General features: G+C 46.7%; 1 protein-coding gene across 2 annotated transcripts in view; it reads right to left on the reverse strand.

Annotated features, from left to right (window-relative positions):
- OGFOD3 (2-oxoglutarate and iron dependent oxygenase domain containing 3) overlaps positions 1–21,060 on the reverse strand; it is a 1,262,510-nt gene that overhangs the window by 438,075 nt on the left and 803,375 nt on the right. For both annotated transcript variants that reach the window (XM_078654650.1, XM_078654651.1), the window contains one exon: positions 16,308–16,372. In XM_078654650.1, the coding sequence (XP_078510776.1) occupies positions 16,308–16,372 (65 nt within the window). The remainder of the gene's footprint in view (positions 1–16,307; positions 16,373–21,060) is intronic.

The raw sequence follows: 21,060 nt of genomic DNA on the forward strand, positions 1-21,060 counted from the left end.
TGCATTCTAACGATCCACAAATGTGATTAGTACTGTCATTCTAAAGTGATGCTTAAACATGTATTCTTGCTGCTGCGCTTAGGTGAAGAACCCAGACTGTTAGCCCTTAAGATGTGGAGGTGTATACTTCATAGTCAGTAGGAAATGCTCAGCCAGGGTTATGTGTCACCGGGGCAGGTGCACCTATTTAAATGCTTGTTGAGGTAATGGGGTGGGTCACCGCTGGGATGATGCCAGTGCGCAGGGCCCTCGCTCCAAGTTATGTTCAACTAACTGCATTTGGGGGCAAGATGATGTGCGTACATGGGAGTGGTGGTACTAGACCCCACCCCCTGCGGGAGGGGTGGGGATGTTATACAATGTCACAAAGTAATTCCAACATCTTATGTATATTTGTAAATTGGTGCACAGTATTGAGTGGTGTGTGTTTAATAAATGTACTCTTACTTTTATAAAGCAAAGTACAATCAATTATTGAGTGTTGTTGCTGCGCACCAGTAATGGCGGTTACTAGCCCACACCACCTCCCTTGAGTAAACCTCAGACTGCTCTGCAACGCTACCCTACGAGAGTCAGGCGCTACATTTGGGTGTTTGGTTCCCAGTGAAGGATAAATGTAGTCATGTTATTTGTGCAGGCCTCACAGATACTGCCTCGTTTTCTAACAATCACTAAGTGTAGTCTCAAGGGGACTGCTACTTTTACATTCTGCTCAGTATACGGGTACATAGTGGACGACCCATGGGTCATTAATTGGCAGTCCAATGAGCTAGCACACTGGCCATTACCCAATATTCTTTGTAGGGATTTTAATGTTAACCTACCAAACTGGGAGTCTAATTTAAAGCATGTAGGGAGGAAACCTAGAGTATTATCTAACATATGCGCTAAACGTGGATTGATAGATGTCTGGGCCAAGGCGAGGCCTTTAGAACATGGCGTTACATTTTTTCTTTTTCTCACCTCAAACATGCTAGATCTGATTACTTTTTTGTGTCATCATCGCTGCAGCAAAAGTGTAAAATAGACAGCTCCCCCAGACTTTTATCTGACCACAACCCACTGGCACTGGAATTGGCAGGGATAGGAATAACGCAAAAAGCCTCGACATGGACTTTTGAGGAAGACCTCCTCCTTGACGATGAATATAGGAAGCATATGAGAGAGTGGATACCGGAGTTTTTGTAGGAACAGCTTCCTTAGTCAATGTCCGGGACTCAATAAAAGACTATATTCGGGGGGAAACCATTCAATATTCCTTAAATAAAGGGACAGCTGAAAAACATATGATGTAAGACATCAAGCAGAAGAAAAACCTTTAGTGGTAATACAGTTAGGGGGAGGGGTGGACCATGCTCAAATTGAGGTAGCAATAGCAAAAGCTGCAGTTAGTAAAATCCTTGCGAAGAATTCTGCAGATAGAATTGCTGCCCATCGAGAAAAGATTTGTGAGATCAGTGAGAAAATAGGTAATCAATTGGCAATACGAACACGGCAGGAATATATACGTAATGAGTACATAAATATTAGAGATCCCAAATAGGGTGTGGTCTTTGACCCCAAAGAGATTCAAGCGCCCTTTCAGAAATATTACCAATCTTTGTACTCTCAGGAATCTGAGGGGGTAGGTCCCCAAAAGCAGGATTTAATCAATTGTTATTTAAAAAAAGACATGTGTGGCTCACTGACAGAGGAGGAAAAAGAATATCTTGAAGCGCCCCTGATGCCTGTGGCATTATTGAGTTTGTCTGATGGGAAAGCTGCCGGGCCAGATTTAATACTGTCCCAGTTTTATACGATTTTTGCTGTCCAGGTAAAAGATGTTATGATTAATCTTTTAAAAAACATTTTTAATGGGGGGAGCGATCTTTGGGGGATTCTCAGGGTATTCCTTGAATAAAGGAAAAATGCAGATTGTCATTAATGAGCATCTCATAATGACAGATAGCAGAATAGTGGAGAGTGCAATCTACCTGGGGGTTACAATTAGAGATGATTTAGACCTTATTGTAAGTGATAATTTGACACCAGTAGCAAAATGATATGTCTTTACAAATGTTAGAAAAAACATTTTACGCCTAAATTAAGTGTAATTTTTGAGAGACATAAATTCCTTTGTCATTCACAAGCTCAAGATGAAGACATTATGAGTTATGTGGCTACACTACGTGGTTTGGCTGTGACATGTGAATTTCGAGGTCTAATGGAATCTCTTATTCGTGATCAAATTGTAAGATGCACCAATGATAAACAAGCATTTGCAATGCAATAGGTCTCGCATTAATTAAGTTTGAGCTATTGGCATTGCTAAATATTGCAACACCCATTGCAACAAAAGTCTATAAATTGTAGGCCAAAAATGTTTTTTAATTTTTTTTATTAATGGTGGCATGCTGCGCTTTAGATGAATATGTTTAGTAAAGTGTGCCATACTGCGATTGCTACAATAGTTAATTGTGGATGCGTTAACAATTGATGTGTGCACTGATGGCTGGTGGTGTGTGTGCCTGTAGAAATTGTGCACTGATGGCTGGTGGTGTGTGTGCCTGGTGGAAGTGTGCACTGCTGGCTGGTGGTGTGTGTGCCTGGTGGAAGCATGCACTGATGGCTGGTGGTGTGTGTGCCTGGTGAAAGCGTGCACTGACGGCTGGTGGTGTATGCCTGGTGAAAGTGTGCACTGACGGCTGTTGGTGTGTGTGCCTGGTGAAAGTGTGCACAGATGGCTTGTGGTGTGTGTGTGCCTGGTGAAAGACTGCACGGATGGCTGGTGGTGTGTGTGTGCCTGGTGAAAGCGTGCAATGACGTCTGGTGGTGTGTGCCTGGTGGAAGCGTGCACTGATGGCTGGTGGTGTTTGTGCCCGGTGAAAGCGTGCACTGACGGCTGGTGGTGTTTGTGCCTGTTGAAAGCGTGCACTGTCAACTGATGGTGTCTGTGCCAGGTGAAAGTGTGCACTGATGGTGTGGTTGTGTGTGTGGATGTGTGTGTGGTTGTGTGTGTGGATGTGTGTGTGGTTGTGTGTGTGTGGTTGTGTGTATGGTTGTGTGTGTGTCGCTGTGTGTGTGGTTGTGGGTGTGTGTGTGGTTGTGTGTGTGGTTGTGTGTGTGTTTTTGTGTGTAGTTGTGTGTGATTGTGTGTGGTTGTGTGTGTGTGGTTGAGGTAGTGTGTGTGTGTGGTTGTGTGTGTGGTTGAGTGGTTGTGTGTGTGGTTGTGTGTCTGGTTGTGGTTGTGTGTGTTGTGTTCGTGGTTGTGTGTGTGGTTGTGTATGTGCTTGGGTGTGGTTGTGTGTGTGTGGTGGTCATGTGTGTGGTTGTGTGTGGTTGTGGTTGTGGTTGCGTGTGTGGTTGGATGTGGTTGAGTGTGTGTGGCTGTGTGTGGTTGTGTGTGTGTGGTTGTGTGTGTGGTTGCGTGTGTGGTTGTGTGTGTGGTTGTGTGTGTGTGGTTGTGTGTGTGGTTGTATGTGTGGTTGAGTGTGTGTGGTTGTGTGTGTGGTTGTGTGTGGTTGTGTGTGTTGTGTTTGTGTGTGTGGTTGTGTGTGTGGTTGTATGTGTGGTTGTGCGTGTGGTTGTGGTTGTGTGTGTAGTTGTGTTTGTTTGGTTGTGGTTGTATGTGTGGTTGTGTGTGTGTGATTGTGGTTGTGTGTGTGGTTGTGTGTGTGTGTGTGTGTGGTTGTGTGTGTAGTTGTGTGTGTGGCTGTGTGTGTGGTTGTGTGTGTTGTGGTTGTGTGTGTTGTGGTTGTGTGTGTTGTGGTTGTGTGTGTTGTGGTTGTGTGTGTCTGTGGTTGTGTGTGTGGCTGTGGTTGTGTGTGTGGTTGTGGTTGTGTGTGGTTGGTTGTGGTCGTGGTTGTGTGTGTGTGATTGTGGTTGTGTGTGTATTAGTGGTTGTGTGTGTGGTTGTGGTTGTGTGTGTGGTTGTGTGTTGTGTGTGTGGTTGTGTGTGTGCTTGTGTGTGTGTGTGTGTGTGGTTGTGGTTGTGTGTGTGTGGTTGTGGTTGTGTGTGTTGTGTTTGTGTTTGTGTGTGTGTGTGGTTGTGTGTGTGGTTGTGCGTGGGTGGGTTGTGTGGGTGTGTGTGGTTGTGTGGGTGTGTGGTTGTGTGTGGTTGTGTGTGTGGCTGTGTGTCTGGTTGTGTGTGGTTGGGTGTGGTTGTGTGTATGTGTGGTTGTGTGTGGTTGTGTGTGTGTGTGTGGTTGTGTGTGTGTGTGTGGTTGTGTGTGTGTTTGTGTGTGTGGTTGTGTGTGTGTGTGTGAGGTTTTGGTTATGTGTGTGAGGTTGTGTGTGTGGTTGTGGTTGTGTGTGTGGTTGTGTGTGTGGGTGTGTGTGTTGGTGTGTGTGTGTGTGGTTGTGGTTGTGTGTGTGTGGTTGTGGTTTTGTGTGTGTGTGGTTGTGTGTGTGGTTGTGTGTGTTGTGTTAGTGATTGTGTGTGTGGTTGTGTGTGTGGTTGTGTGTGTGCTTGTGGTTGTGTGTGTGTGTGTGTGGTTGAGTGTGTGTGTGGTTGTGGTTGTGTGTGTGTGTGTGGTTGTGTGTGTGTGAGGCAGCCAGCCACCCTGCAGCAGCTTCTGAAGGCAGCTAGTCACTCTGCTTCACTGCACTGGCACGATGAGATGCCATTTGCTGAAGGCAGCCAGTCACCCTGTCTCGTTGCACTGGCACGATGAGATGCCAGCTAGTGAAGGCGTAAAGTCACCTTGCTTCTCTGCACTTAAATGATGTAGGTTCACAAATGTTATCACTTTATTCCTCCCTGGTGTCCCCTCAAGTCTTTCTTCCATCCCCATCCTCACCATGAGAGACTGAAAGACTGAGATGAAATGGGTGACTGGTTGAGAAAAGGACAGCCTCTGCTGAAAGGAGGGACAGAATGATGAGGGGAGAGATAGCCCGTGTAGTACAGGATGGCAGTACCACTAGAAGACAGTGGCAGGAGGAGTCCACTAAGAAGCCGAGAGCTTCTGGTGAAAGGAGGAGTGGAGTGACTCGGAGAGGGAGAGACAGCCCATGGGGAGGGCAATTAGGAGAGACTGAAGGGGTGAAGTGAAAGGAGGAGACTGGTAAGTAGCAGAGACTCTAGAGAAGGAAGGGGCAGGGTGACTAGGAGAGCGCAGAGACAGCCTAGAGTGGTGGCGGGGAGTGCCACAAGGATAGACTGAAAGGCTGCGATGAAATAAGTGACCGGGTTAGAAACAGAGAGCCTCTGGTGAAAGGAGGGGCAGGGTTACAAGGAGACGGGAGAGACAGCTGCGAATAACCGGTGGGCAGCATCCCCAAATGCCACGCCCCAGCTTCCGAGCCACAGATCATAGATCTATTGCATTGACATTGTGAACCCCCCACTTTAGCAGCTAGAGCGGGGTGGGCTCTATATGTACCTCTTCTGTCTGCAACTTGGCAGATAAACGGGCAATGTTAACGCAATAAAGAAGAAAAAAAGATGGGTTAGTAGTAGAAAAGGGGAAAATGGATGGATTGATGAACTGGTGAAATAATGGGTTGATAAAAGGATATATGGATGAGTGGGTGCATGAAATCATGGATACATTTGTGAGAGGATGGGTGTATGAGTGGGTGAAAAGATGGATGGATGGATGGATGAATGGGTGAAAGGATGAACATTGAGTGGGTAAAAGATGAATGGGTGGCTAGAAGAATGCATGTGTGGGTGGGTGAAAGATGGATGGTTTTGTGGTTAGAATAATGAATGAGAGAGGATGGTTGAATAAGTGGGTGAAAGGATGGATAAATGGATGAGAGGATGGTGATATGAGTGGAGGTTGAGATGATGCACGGCTGTCCACACACATGTTGGATGCAGGTTGCTAGCTGGCAAGGATGTGCAACAGCAGGAACATGTATGTATACCTTGGATCCATGACAAGGCCAACCCAAGCGGGTGATGACGGTGACTGAAAAGAAAAGCACTCAGCATCGCTTCAGGCATGTGGTTAGGTGGCAAGGAATGCCTCAATTACACCCCAATATTGCCATGGCCTCGCTGAGGTGCTGAAGGAAGATACGGTGAACAACTGTGCTGAAAGCAGTGATTAGTCCACACAGACACAGACGTATGCATTCTATTGATGGCCTATGGGATGCTGGTCAGTATTTCTTCTCTTTCATTGAGGACGGTGGTTTCTGAGCTATGCCAGATAGTCGCTTAGAAGTAGGGTCTCTGAGTTAAGGTTTGCAGGGAAGAGAACATGATTAAGCTTCTTAGAGCTGCCACTTCTATAATAACGAGAAGGGAAATAACAAGATAGTGTTTTCACATAATTTGGGTGCAGATGTTGATAGCAATGAGATAACAAACCTTTGTGAATGTGTAAGCCTGAGGAGATGGGCACTGTGAGCTTGCTAGAGTCAGCTGCAGGGCTGATGCATCTCCATTGCCCATCATGAAGTCCCCTTAAGACATAAGATTCAGGGATCACTGCAGCAGGATGTTTCATTTCAAAGAGCGCGGTCTAACATCCCTGGACTTCAATAGCCAGTCCCCACCCCTCAGCCATGCAGCTTTGTCGTTATTTTCCTCATGTTTGATTTAATGTTATAATAAGAAAAGCAATGTTTAATTTGTTCAGGTGGTTGCTAACGGGCCTTCAATTTTTAGGGATAAGGACTGTTTTTATCATTCACCTTTGACCCGCAGCACGAGAGAGAACCATAGAAAAGAGGAAAGAAAGTGGAAAAGAAAGCGAGCACAATAAAAACTAGAAGAGGAAGGAGGGATCGAACACCTGCAAGAGTGAAATAAATACCGGAAGTAGAGGGAGGTTAGGGTGACCAGGAGTCCCAGATGTGCTCGTACAGTTCAGGTTGTTCAGCAGCTGCCCCGTCGAACTTCAATTAAGCACATATTACTGTGTAGAAAGAGGGCCCTTTGAGCTCAGAGGTAAGCGAGTTTTAATTTTTTCCAGAGTGCAGTGTTAGTTAGCAGCAGTTAGTAGTAAGCAATTTAGTTAACACACATGATGCATCTAAAGGTTGCATTAAATTTCCCAGAGAGCCTCATTATCTGTGCCATGATGTTCCCCTAGGTCGAAGCAAGATTGCAGTCCTGCTTCTTGTAATGAAGTGGTTTCCGCCCCAAAGATGAGCTCACTCAGGTTGCAGGTAAGTAAGTCGTATTTATTCATTACTATAGGAGAGCGCCGGGAACACGTCCGTACTGGGATCGGACTCTGCTCTCACTCCTCAAAATGGCGGTTGCGCTCTACGTCATCACACAGCCGGGTAACGACTAGAGTGCAACACTACATATCTCCCCTCTTTATAGATTGACAACAACAAAGAAGAAAGTCTCAAAGTCTAACTGCTGGCTATGCCATTCACTTCCCCCATCTCATAGTCTCTGTATCTCGCAGGGCTTACCACAGTTCTCCAAGCACGGGTACGTCTCTCCGGGGTAGTGGGGGGACTCTCTGTTCTTTCTCCAGGAGTTCTTACTCCCATCCTTCCGGCTCCCTGGGGATCTTCTCTCCGCGGTGTTTCACATGAACCGCCGAGATGTTCGAGATCAACAGGATTATCCCCTTTTTCCAACTCTTATTCTCTTTCTTCCACTCCGAAGTTCACTTCGTCTTCCCACTGCGGGACAGTGTCATCCGGTTGATCTTGTGGGTTCTTTGCCTGCAAGTCTTCTTCTTTGGTCCACTGCAGTATCTTGTTGCACTTGGACATTCGATCTTGGGACCAAATTTTTCCATCACTCAACAAAGCGGATCCGTTATATACTTCCTTTACTTGCAAGGGCGCACTGAACTTCCTGTCCCCCTTTCTTCTCAACTGGGCCAGTTTGACTCTGACCCACTCTCCTCTTTCTAACTATCTTTGCTTCACATTGCGCTTTTTGTTGAAGTGTTCAGTATATATTCTTTGTGCTCTTTCCAAATTGTGATGGACTACCGCAGGGGACCATTTGCTTGTGATGGTACATTCCTTCCACGCAAGATTGTCATTCGTAAAAGGGTCACGCCCTCTCAGGATTTGGAAGGGACTGTATCCTGTGCAAGTTGGGGTAATTCTGAAGGGCCACAAGGTGCTCCTCACCTCCTTTTTCCAGTCCTTTCCTGCTCCTATTGCAGATTGTATGGAGCCCATGATGACTCGGTTAAACCTTTCGGCCAAGCCATTGCTGGCCGGGTGATATACAGACGTGTGTTTTATCTTGATGCCGTTTCTTCCCATGTGGTTGTTCCATTTCTCCGACATGAACTGGGGTCCATTGTCACTCAGAATGGAGTGGGGGATGCCTTCTCGGAGCATAGTGGCGGTAAGGAACCTCAGCACCATCTCTGTGTCGATTTCCTCTTGGACGTCTATTTCTGGCCACTTAGAAAACCTATCTATGAGTACCACTACATATTTCGGTACTCCATGTGCATCCAGTACTGGACCCAGGATGTCTGTCGATAACTCTTCCCATGGATTTGATGGATTGTCGAACTTTCCCAATGAAGGGCGCATCAACGTTTGCGACTTGTCCGCCTTTTAGCACTGTTCACATTCACGAACGTGCTTTTCGATAAGGCTATGCATTGCCAACCACCAGTACATCTGTTTCGCTCTCAGCTTCGTTTTCACAATGCCGAGGTGTCCTTAATGTAGAATGGCAAGTAAGTGCGACACCAGTTTAGCGGGAGGAACTACTTTATCTCCTCTAAATAGGAAGGTCCCCCGGTCTCCGATGGATAATTCGTCCCGCACATCAAAGAACTTCCTGTGCTCTGCTTTCATGTGTCTCTTTTCGGGCCATCCTTGCAGTATGAAGAGCTTGACTTCCGTAATGTCTGAATTGTCCTCGTAGGCTCTCTTCCACTCTTTCCCGCTTATTACTTTTTCATGATCCTCCATGAATGCGACACTGACGTCGTCCTCTTCAGTGTAATGCGGTGACTCCTCCATGGCAGAAGCTCAGCTGAGATGGTCAGCTACTTTGTTTCTTGTACTCCACGTCGTACCTGTAGTCCAACAACTTCAGAGTCATCTTAGCAATGCGTGGCAGTGGCATTCGCATGTCCACTGGATGTGAGTACTTTGACCGGTGGCTTATGGTCTGTCTTGAGCTTGAATCTGGTGCCCCATAGGAATTGGCGGAACTTCCCCATGGCCCACACTGCAGCTAGCATCTCTTTTTCTATTATGCTGAACTTCTGCTCCGTGGGTGATAGTGACCTGGACGGAAAACTGATCGTGGCCATTTCTCCGTTCTTCCTCTCCTGCATTAGGCCTGCTCCTAGTCCTTTTTGGCTTGCGTCAATTGTCAGTATAGATTTCCCTTGCTGATCGAATCCTTGTAGAGTGACCGCCTTGCTAATGTCCTCTTTGATCTTCTGAAATTCTCCTTGTGTCTCTTCCGTCCACCCGAAGGTTGTCTTGTGTCATAGGAGTTGGCGCAGGTGGTGTTTCTTAGTGGCGAAGTGCTGCACGAATTTACTAGAATACTCAGCCATCCCTAAGAACGATCTTACTTCTTCCTTGCTCTTCGGAGGGGGTGCCTTGCATATGGCTTTAACGTTGGCGTGTTTGGGCGTGATTCTGTGATCACTGATCTCGTGGCCTAAGTAGGTAACTGATGGCATTCCAAACCGGCACTTCTCCCATTCTGCTGTGAGCCCATTTCGTTCCAAGACATGCAGTACATCGGACAGCTTTCTGTCATGGTCTGCTTGATCCTTGCCCATCACCAAGATATCATCTTGGAAGTACTGTACTCCTTCCACGTTCTTTGTGCATGAGCTTCTGGAATACAGTCACTGCCGATGCCAGTCCGAACGGCATCCGGCGGAACTGGTAGCATCCGGAAGGCGTTATGAAGGATGTCAGCTTGCGGCTCGTGTGGTGTAGTGCTATCTGATGGTATGCCGAGGTGAGGTCTATGGTGGAAAACCATCTTACCCCCTTTGTTTTCGCTAGCATTTCATCTATTCTTGGTAGCGGGAATTTTTCAATTATTATGTTCTCGTTTAGTTCCCTCAAGTCCACACATAAGCGGACTTTACCGTTGGGTTTCATTGCCACCGCTAGCGGGGCCAGCCACTCAGCACTGTTTATCGGCTCGATTATGCCATTCTCCTCCAGCCTCTGTAATTCCTGTTCCACCATCTCTCTGATTGCCAGCGGTATGTTTTTCACTTTGTGGCTTACCGGTTTGGCGTCGGCTTTGAGCTCAATCTTGTGCGTAAATTTCGTCAATTTTCATACTCTGCCTCCAAACACTGTGGGGAATTCTTCCTTCAATCCTGTGACATTGGGCTGTTGTTCCGGGCTTGCCATCAGAACTTGCGTGGTGCCACCCGGGTTCAGCTGTATGCATAGGTCGCCTTGGTTCATCCATCCTAGAACCGAAGGGCCTTTTTCGGCCACATATAGCTTGCATTCTGCACTGCGATCCTTGTACTCGAATTTCAGGACTCGATATCCATTCTTAGGGATGGGCTCTGCTTTAAATGTGACTGGCAGAATGTCTGGAGGTTCCAGGTGAGGTCCTAGGCTGTGTTTGAAACGTTCGTTCCACACCGCACGTTGTATTATGGTATACAGGGACCCTGAGTCTGCCACCATCTTGATCTGTATCCCCCCTACGACTAGGTCACATTGCGGTTTCTTGGAGCGGTTGCAGTCGATGCCTAGTATGTGTCCTTCTATGCACAGGACATTGTCCTCTTCTTCATCTTCTTCTTCTCCTTCCGCTCCCGACTCTTGTGCTACGTATTTGACCGTCGGTCTCTTCTGCTTGCGGCGGCATACTTTTTCAAAGTGCCCCACAATATCGCAGAACATGCATTTGGGGCGGAAGGCCGGGCAACTTTTGTCGTAGGCTGCGTGGGATGGACTGCCACACCTATAGCATGCATTCTTGCTTTCATTGGCGGGTTTCTTCCTTTGCGCTGGTCGGGGTGTCCACTTGGCTTGTGTTTTCATGTCCACCGCCGCTGCTTTGCCTCTCTCCGGAGGTTCCACTTGGGTGACTCTGTTAACCATGGGCCTCGCGGCTGTTTCTCTTTTTGCCGCGTATACACACCTTTTGGATAGCTCTGCCTTCTTTACCATGGCTATACCCTCCTTCAGGGTAGCATCCCAGTTGACACACAGCTTGTCTTGGATCGCTGTATTTGTGGTGTGCATGACTATTTGGTCTTTGATGAATTCATCGTGTAAGGCGCCAAATTTACACGTGATTGCTAATTTCTTTAACGCCGCTACGTATTCGTCTATAGACTCCTCTGCTACCTGCTTCCTCTGTTTGAAGTTGTACCTGTCGATGGATGTGCACACCGCCAGTCTATATCCGCGCCAGGATACTCCGGCAGTAATTGAGCGCGTTACAAAACAGCATAATAATAATAATAATAATAATAATAATAATAATAATAATATAGTGGTTGTTTAGATCATCGATCGCGTGTTGGAACACGTCGTGTTCTGCTGCCTGTCGCGGTGTGGGAACTAGATTCTGGAAAACTCTGAAGCCCTCTGGGCCTAGGTTGTGGAATAATATTCTCCTCCTCCCCTTGTTGGGAAACGCTTCCCCGTTTTCATCCTCTAGGGCTTCCAGGTAATTCATGAAGTATTCCCTCCAATCCTCCCACTTCATCACAGGATCACCTGGTTTGGGTAGGAATGGGACTGGTGTCATAAGCAAGGATGCCTGGGCACACATTTCCCTTTGCCTCTCTGGTAGTACTTCTTCTCCTCTGGGACTGCCAGGTGCACTCAGTCTGCGCTGGTATGCGTGGGTTTGTTGATGCCCTGAATTGCCCCCCTCACTTTGTGGCGCGTGCGCCGCCAGGGCCTCAGGCTGACAGGCTTAATTCTTTTAGCCTGGCTATGTTGTGCCTGATGAGAGGCTCACTCCCCCGGCTTTTCCCTCTCAGTGTGGTTCTTGTACTCGCTGTGGGCAGATTCCCCCTTTCTCCACGTGCTTCCGTGATCCGTGGGCTGCGCGTCGTCTTGGTGGCCGGCAGAGACTTCTATCTTTGCTCACGCGGCAGGGTAGGTGTATCCTCTGTCTCTCGCTCTGGGCTGTGTTCGCCCGACTGGGGGTGGCTTCTGTGCGCAGTGGGCTGCTCTGACCCCTGCAGCGCTGTCCTCTGCCACGCTCTCCTTTGGTGCTTCCTGCTTGGGGCTGGTACACTCTTGTGTCACCCTTATGGTGGGTCTCATGTGTGTGCCTTGGTTCGGTGCCTCGTGGTCTCGAGCTTCTCTTTTCCGTTTTTTTTTTTCTCGGTCCCTACCTTGTCGCCACTGTAATGAAGTGGTTTCCGCCCCCAAAGATGAGCTCACTCAGGTTGTAGGTAAGTAAGTCGAATGTATTAATTTCTATAGGAGAGCGCCAGGAACACGTCCGTACTGGGATCGGACTCGGCTCTCACTCCTCATAATGGCGGTTGCGCTCTACGTCATCACGCAGCCGCGTAACGACTAGAGCGCAACACTACACTTCTGTGTTTGTGGAATGCTATAAAATCAAAATTCGTTCACGTTAGAGGTGGTGGAAGAAAGAGACAGTAAGTGAAATCACGACTAGGCAGCCTTGGTATTCAGCAACCACCAGCATTCAGATTAGCGCATGGCGGGATCCTATTAAAAAAAACTTTATGTTCCTGCAATATTTATTTTACAGAAAAAACACTGGATAAAAGATATCTTCCTGCTGTTCGACCTTGGGCCACCCTGGCCGAATCTAAGTTAGATGCGATATCGAAATGGCATGAATTAACTTTTAATTAATCTAATAGGGAATATCTTACAAAGCGGTCATTTTGAAAGACTGGCATGGATCTGGCCCTTGTGGGCCAACCTTGGACACGCCTGACTGAGCGCGCCTTTCATCATCTGGTGCTCTGTCCTTTCATCTATCTGTTTGCAGCGACAGATCAGCCCTCTACATGAGTCCTCGATACTAAGGCGGTGTTTGATACGTGGGTGCTGAAGGCACATGCTGAAGATCACACACTGTGTCACTTGCGCAGCTGATGTCGGCGCCTTGTGTCAGGATCCGTTTCTAGCCGCTAGACTGCTGAGAGCCCCGGCCCCTCATAGGCTGCCCACTTGTGTCTCTGTCGGGTTTACATGTCAGCGCCTCTCCTCTGGTACAGGAGCTCGAGAACTGCATCTAATAGGCGGCCCTGTCAGCTTCGGTTGACTTGTGAGCCTCTGTGAGCTCTGAAGCAGCAAGGCTGCCGGGCCCGGGTGGTCACAGTGAAGCTGCTCCGTTCCTAGGTCTGCCCTGGTCACACACACCCCCAATGGCCGCTGCTGTCAGCCGGGCTGGGCCCGTCAAGGGTGGGGTATGCTGAGCGCGAGGCGCAGAATGTCACTCACAGGGGCACGTGAACTGAGACGTGTCCATGGGCAGACAACGCTGTGGGCTCAGAGTGGCACATGGGCACCTTCATCTCACACACACGTAGTGTCACTAAAGCGGGGCGTTATAACAAATGAACACCAGCACATACATTGGTAAGGAGACGTTAGCACTTCTTATGCCAGACACATTCACGCACGCACGCACATAATGACACTCACACATGCACATAGTCCATTCACAAGCACACACGCACCCCCCCACACACACACACACACTCAAACACGCAAACATTGGCACTCGAACTCTGAAACACATCCGTCCATAAAAAATCAATACCGTACACAATCACACACACAATCCCACACGCAGTCTCACTAAAGTAAGGCGTTACAACAAATGAACACCAGCACATACATTGATGAAGAGACATTGGCACTTCTAATGCCAGACACATTCACGCACGCACGCACATAATAAAAACTCGCACACGCACATAGTCACATTCACAGACACACTTACACACACACATTAAGAAACAAGGGCGCCCGCAGCCGCGACGATGACGGCACCACTCAAAGTTAAGTGGCGCACGCAGCCGGAAGCCCATGTATGGCTGTTTTACCTTGCGGGAGCCAGCGCGATAATTACAAACAGATAGCGCTGCTGCTGGCTCCCGCAAGGTAAACGCCTTACATGCACGAGTAGTAATAGGAAACCGTGCAAAACGTGCACGAGTTTCAACTAAAGCCTGGAGCGATTCCAAAAGGTCCCTCCTAGCAGTGCTTAGGCACTGCCTAGGCGAAACCTAAAAAATCAAGAAACCCGTTAAAATTGCAGAACCTAAGGTAGACGGTCAAAGTGAGAGAAGGAAAATTATGTGCTATAGGTGTGGAGGTCCTGGTCATATTGCTTCAAGTTTTGCATGTGGGGCAAGTAATGACACATGTAGGTTATGTGGAAAAGGAGTCACCTAGCCAATATGTGTAGATCAAAAATATGATCTCCCCTACAACATTCCAATGTGAAAATTGTTGAAGCTGGAGGTTACTATGAAGTTGTACTGTTATACTCGAGAATAAACAAACTTCTACCTACTTACCACTTGAGGTGTGGGCTCGAGGCACTGTGCGCATTGAATGCTCGAGACGAATGCTCACGTGCACACTGGCTGTTTGTGGGCTGATGCGCTATCAGCTCGAGGAGGCAACACTGTGCTGAGCTGACGCATTCGAGCGAAAATGACGAAACACCAACACAAGCGGACGCTTGTTCTGTGCTGACGCGCTATTCATCTAGCGAAATAAATAGGCAGTGCATTACTAAAGGAAAAGCTTTGGCAAAGATATACCCGAACGCACGCAATGTAAAAAGAACATAATAGATGCTCACCCCATCTGCTCCACACGAGTGAATGAAAAATGTTTTTTGAATCATGATGTTCCTTTGATTATAATGTATTGTGTAAAGAAATGAACTTTTTTTTAACATAACTGAAAAAATGATATGAAATTAACTATCTTATATTTAAAAAAAAGAGAAAAAACTATTTCAATAAAAAGAAATGAGAAAGTCAAAATGACGTATGATTATTGATTGGTTATGCCCATGTAATTGGAGGTAAATCCCGGGAAAAAAATAAGAGGCCGTGGGGAGCTGTTCTTGAATGTGTGATTGTTATTCCCCTCTGCTCCTTGGCCTTAAAGTGATTGTTCTAGAGGGGGTCCCCAAAACTCTACGTGGATGTCGATCCGTTTATTCATATGTTATTTTTGGGGAAAACAACTTCCACTCCGAGGCTTCTTTTCCACTCCCACAAATTGCCCGCTCCTTACCCTCAAGTGATCCCTGTTTTCCATCTCGCATCCTGCCCTCTGCACTCAGAGCCTTGGGTGACATTAATCACTTCACTATATCAATATTACATACCCTGTCCTTGTGTGTGATTGTCGGAAAACTCTGGAAAAGGCCAGTGAGTGATAAAGATGTTTGAGAAATACCAGTCAGTGACTATTTGGTAATGTCCTATAGTTGGCAATTCGGTTCTCTCCAACAGTACAAAAAAACCCTAACATAGCCATTAGTCACAACTGAAAACATTAAATAGTACAAGCACTTTAATGCACAACCACAGCTTCGGAGATGTCCAATTGGCAACAACATGCCCCTTTAATCACACAAGCCAGCTCAACACAACACATCCTTGAAAGAAAACGGCAGCCATTCAGACTCCTTAAATAAAAGATATGGTAAACTCATATGGCTCACCATCTCAAGCCAAAAGCACACCATAGTCCAAACGCTCCATAGTGACTCAAACACAATCTTGCCACAAAACAATTAATTCAACGGTGAACATTAATAGGCACTATTGCGAACGGATCCATTCTTACTCAGGACTAACTTAAAATACTGCTACGACCAGGAAGAGACCGTGCAGAAAGACACCAACTGAACAATAGGAGCGCTAAAATACCATACAAATGGCAGAAATGTGCTGTGCCAATGCTAATACCGTGACATACCTACAGAAATACACCCAAGTGGATTACTTTACCCTTCCTTTCACGTTCACAAATCACAAGAAGGACGTTTCTTTTTTAAAAATAAAATGGCATATTACAATAACATTTTCAAGAAAACATTATTGCAACTAGCTTCTTCGCAGTACTTACAAGAATACATCAGAGTTAGTACAGACATTATACTATTTAAAAAGCTCCCCTGTGTAAAGAATCTCTTAATACAGTATTAAACGAGCTGTAAATTTAACTTGGTTTGTCTTATGCGTTTATTTAAGGCTCACACGTGTTGTGAATTGAAAATAATGTTATTCTATTGGGCAGCATTGCCACCAATTGCACTGAAGGATTGAAGAAGCAGTGCAGCCGCCCAGGGCCCTCGATTTTCAGTTCATCATCCTAGTCGTAGGCGTTTCACAAGTTTGGACAAACTGAAAGCGGCCTCTAACTCAGGTATAAAAGCAGCACAAACATTAACTTCTTACCGATACATGTTGACAAAATGTGTCCCCATTGAAAGGGCTCCGGAGTGTAGATCCAAGATTGATGCCTATGAAAGAAGACACACATATGATCTTAATTGGATTGATGCCTATGAAAGAAGACACACATATGACCTCAATTTGAAGTTAATAGTACAAAAACAGATTTTGAACATTATTTCACACATGAAAGCAGCATAAAATCGACAAGAGTATCACCAGTCTGCATATACCAGTGACTCAAGAATTACCAACATCCGTGACTTACAATGTATATGTTCAAGCACGTACAGTATAAATAGGCTCCAAGGAGGCGCATACTTCATCATTTGTCTAGCTATCGCTAGCGTTAGATTCGCTCTGCACGTCTAAGTTTACCACTGGGTTGAGTAGCTCCCTGCATAGTTCTCTCCAGCTGCTAATATCCTCCTCTAACTTTTCATCTTTTCATTTCGCTTTCATATGAATCTCCTCTACCAGAGAATACTCCTGCGCATCTCGCAACCAGCTCTCTATTGTTGGGGCACGGTTACTCATCCAGACTATGGCTACCCTTCGTCGAACCAATACCATCGTCATCTGCAGCAATTTATATGCCATTTTGGGCTTCTTAGGCCTTGGAAATTGGCCTAATAGACAGTGAGTGGGGCTAGCCTCCACACGTATGCCAATACCCGCACGCACTTTCTCAACCACACATACCCAATACAGATACACCTCTGCATATTACCATGCTAAATGTAAACTACTCGTGCTCTGTTACATCTGGGGCACTCATGAGAGTGGCTAGGGTCTATATGATGTAGTCTCTCTGGGGTTATATACACTGCTGCAGTAACTCGAAATGTATTTGTTTTAGACGGGCGTTACAGGGTACCATGCGTGTTAAGGAGCATGCCCCTGTCCAAGTCTTCTCTGCAATGGGTGTCTGCAAATCCTCGTCCCATGCTGCCCACGACTTAAGAGAAGGGACCCCTGAATCTGCCCTCATGGCCCTGTACAACAATGACACCAAAAGTCGCCCACTCCCACATGTGAGCAATACATCCAGTGTTTCAGACATTTGCGGGGCATTTAGATACGCAGGCCATGTTGCTATGAACTGTTCCGTATGGCCCACATATTGCAGATATTGCCCTTGCCCCAGCCCAAACCCCTCTCATGCTTGTTCAAAGGCGATAACTGTGTCCTTAGTATACAGATCCATCAGTACCCGGCAGCCACTCTCTCTCCAAGCCTGAAATGACATATTTACTATTATTATCTGTACTTGGGCTAAAATCCAGATACTTAATTCCCGGTGAACTGGTGAATGTTTAAGCACTCGCTCCACGAACGTTAGTCAAATATATGCTGTCAGCTTAACGATATATGGAAACTCTGCGGACGAACCTGCGCCCTCCATCAGAATTGCAGGTAGGTTTTCTGGCTGCATTTGCCCATTGAGTAACCGCTTCTCCCAATTATCACCATCGTCTAGCCACCGAGCCGCATGTTTCAGCTGTGCCGCAGAATAGTATAGGTCTAATTTGGGTGCCTCCAGGACCCCCCATATCTCCTTGATAGGGCATGCAATGCCACCCTACTACGCTTCCCTGTACAGTATAGAGATACCAACAGTGAGTTCTGTTGTCTCAAGGCTGTCATAGGTATACTGCACAATTCATTTCGTAGATATAGAGACAACAAGGCAATACTACCATTTTGCCCACAGCTATCCTACCCATAAGGGATAATGGCAGCGCATTCCAAAAGGCCACAGAATGCTTCAGGGATTCCAGCAGCCTATTCATATTTAAGTTTAGGGCTTCTGCGTCCCTGTGCGCCACCTGTACGCTCAAATAAGGGAAGTGATTGGTCTCCCACCGTAACCTGATCCTCGGGAGGTCTTCAGGATTTTTTGCTGCCAGCCCTACAAATGGGAAGATTCATGACTTATGCCTTTTAAAGCATAAACCTGAATAGTCAGCAAACTAATTGAAGAGCGTAGGAGTTGGGGGATCGCTGTATGGACAGACACAACATAAAACAATGCATCTTCCGCATAAAGTGATACTAGATGGGTACCATTTCCTATTCATATTCCCCATTGTATAAGATCCCTCCTGGCCCACACCGTCATGGGCTCAATGGCCAGGGCGAATAGCAACGGTGAAAGGGGGCATCCATGACGAGTGCCACATTCCAGTGTCCATTTTGACGATCTACTTTGTGCCAGTCCAACCCTAACACTCGGTCCTGTATAAAGGATTTGGACCCATCAACGGAATTGCGGTCCAAACCCTGCCACCTCAGCACTTCCTGAAGGAAGCCCCAATCCACCGGATCGAAGGATTTTTCAAGATCAATGGAAATCAGAGCCATCTCCTCTGCAACAGATTGCGTCTCTTTCATAATGTGCACTAGGAGTCGAATATTCATGACCGTGCTGCGACTTGGTATAAACCCACACTGATCATCATGGGCGAAGTAGTTCATGTGTGGGCCAAGACGCTTGGCCAATACCTTGCATAGTAATTTGACATCGGTGTTTATCATTGTGAGTGGGTGAAACGCCACAGGGTCCTGACCATCTCCCCCCGGCATCAGGAGCATGCAAAGTTCTCCCTCGTGCATAGATGGGACAATACTCCCCTCTCAAAGGCCTCACTAAAGGTCTGCAAATGAGGCTGCACCAGTTTTGACGAGTAAACATGACAACACTCAATTGGGAATCCATACCCCCCGAGGGGCTTCAACTTTAGGTTATGTTATGATAGTTTGTAAAGCGCGCAGCTGCCCCAGCAACGGGGCGTCCCAGCGCTGAGCAACAGTAACACCAATACTGCAAGAAATTCCCACACAGATAAAAGAAACAGGGGGCAGGGAAGACAAGAGAGTAGAAGAGGCTTACTGAGAAAACAAATGTGTCTTTATCGCTTTTTGGAAGGTCAAGTAATTATCCATGCTCTGGATATGAGGCGGAAGGACATTCCAGAGCTTGGAAGCCAGAGCGCGAAATTAGCGGCCGCCAGCACAGGCCCTCTTCTCACGTGGTATAGAAACAAAGTGTTTACCAGCAGAGCGCAGATGACGCCGGGGAGTGTAAAGCGAAAGCAGGCCAGATAATATGCCAGAAGTAGGAGAGGTGTCTCAGTTATCGCCTCTAGTACCTCCTCCGCCATTAACTGTGCCTCTAATTCCTCTTGAGCTTCCAAGGAGAGCTTCCTCAGCTGGAGTCCCTCCAGGAATGGAGTATAGTGTTCTGCTCCAACTGCTGGGTCAGCATTGTACACTTTCTGCAGGTTCTGCTGAAATAGCTCTGATATTCTAGCTCTAGAGCACACCATGCCACCCGCCATACTCCGTATACACGCAATGGACAAGGGCGTTTGTTCCCTATGTGTCGGGTGTTGTGTATGCCAAACATCGCGTAGCCCCAGATCCCTCATCATATTCTTTAATTGTTTATTCATATGAAGCTTAGTGCCCGTTCTAGGTGTGTGTCAGGTCCAGATCAGGATCTATGAAACAATTAAAATCTCCCAACCATATGAGCGGAACTTTCAGCTCTGCTGTAATTAAATCCTGCAGTACTGGGTAAAAGGCCGGCTCGTCCAAGTTCTGGGCATAAGTATTTAGAACGGCTTTGTCTCTGCCATCCAATTTTCCTCTCAATAGCACATATCTACCCCCCCATGTCGGCTTCCATGTACGAAAGTGTGAATGGGGTACCCGGAGCCACCCATATCAGCATGCCCCTAGCATAAGTAGAATAGGAGGAATGGAATACCTGTCCCCGCCACTTATTTGCTACCCTTGCAGCCCCTGTGTCATCCAAATAGGTTTCTTGCAGACATGTAAACGTTATCTTATGTTTCCTGAGGAAAGAGAGGGCTCTATGACGTTTAGGGCAGGTGCCTAGCCCCCTGACATTCCAGCTAAGAAACTTTACTTCCAGTGCCATTATATCTCTTTAGCTTTTTCTCATCATTTATATTCAGTGCACGTTACTTACACTAGCTTCTGTTATCCTCTCACTTCTACAGTCTACCTTTCGCCACAGTTCATCTGTCTTTTCGCTATTCTAAAGGACCTAGGGCCAGATGTACGAACGTTTTTGGAAGCGCAAATAGGTTTGCGAACACGTTTGCACTTGCAAAAACATATTGGGCCATGTACATAGGTCATTTGGTGAGTCGCAATTTTTTTGCGACTTGCTAATTATGTTTTGCGGCTCGCTATTTGGAAGGGGTGTTCCCTTCCAAATTGCCAGCCTCAAAACAATGTACTAATGTTTTGCGAACGCAATTGCGGTCGCAAAACACTCGCAACTACCACTAACTTCAAGTAGGTCGTAATGCACTTGCAAAGGGGAAGGGGTCCAAACGGACACATACTTTTTTTTATATTTCCTTTTTTTTAAATGCATCCCGTTTTCCTTTAAGGAAAACGGGCTGCATTTGAAAAAAGAAGCTGATTTATTAAAAAGCAGTCCCAGACATGGTGGTCTGCTGAGCCCAGCAGGCCACCATCCCTGGGAGGGCATTCACAATTGGCTCACAAATTGCGAGAGGCTCATTAGCCTCTCAATTTGCGACCCCATTGGGAATCGCAAAACAGTGTAAACACACTGTTGTGCATTTCATTTAACGCCTTGTAATTTGCGACTCAGAATGTCGTACATCTGGCCCTTAATCACTTTGGTATGGCATAGACTATTTATTTATCAGCAATCAAAACCTTTTTTATTTTCCCTCAGTATATTCCTACCTGC

Source organism: Lissotriton helveticus, chromosome 7 (genome assembly GCF_964261635.1).
Source record: "Lissotriton helveticus chromosome 7, aLisHel1.1, whole genome shotgun sequence".
NCBI lineage: Eukaryota > Metazoa > Chordata > Amphibia > Caudata > Salamandridae > Lissotriton > Lissotriton helveticus.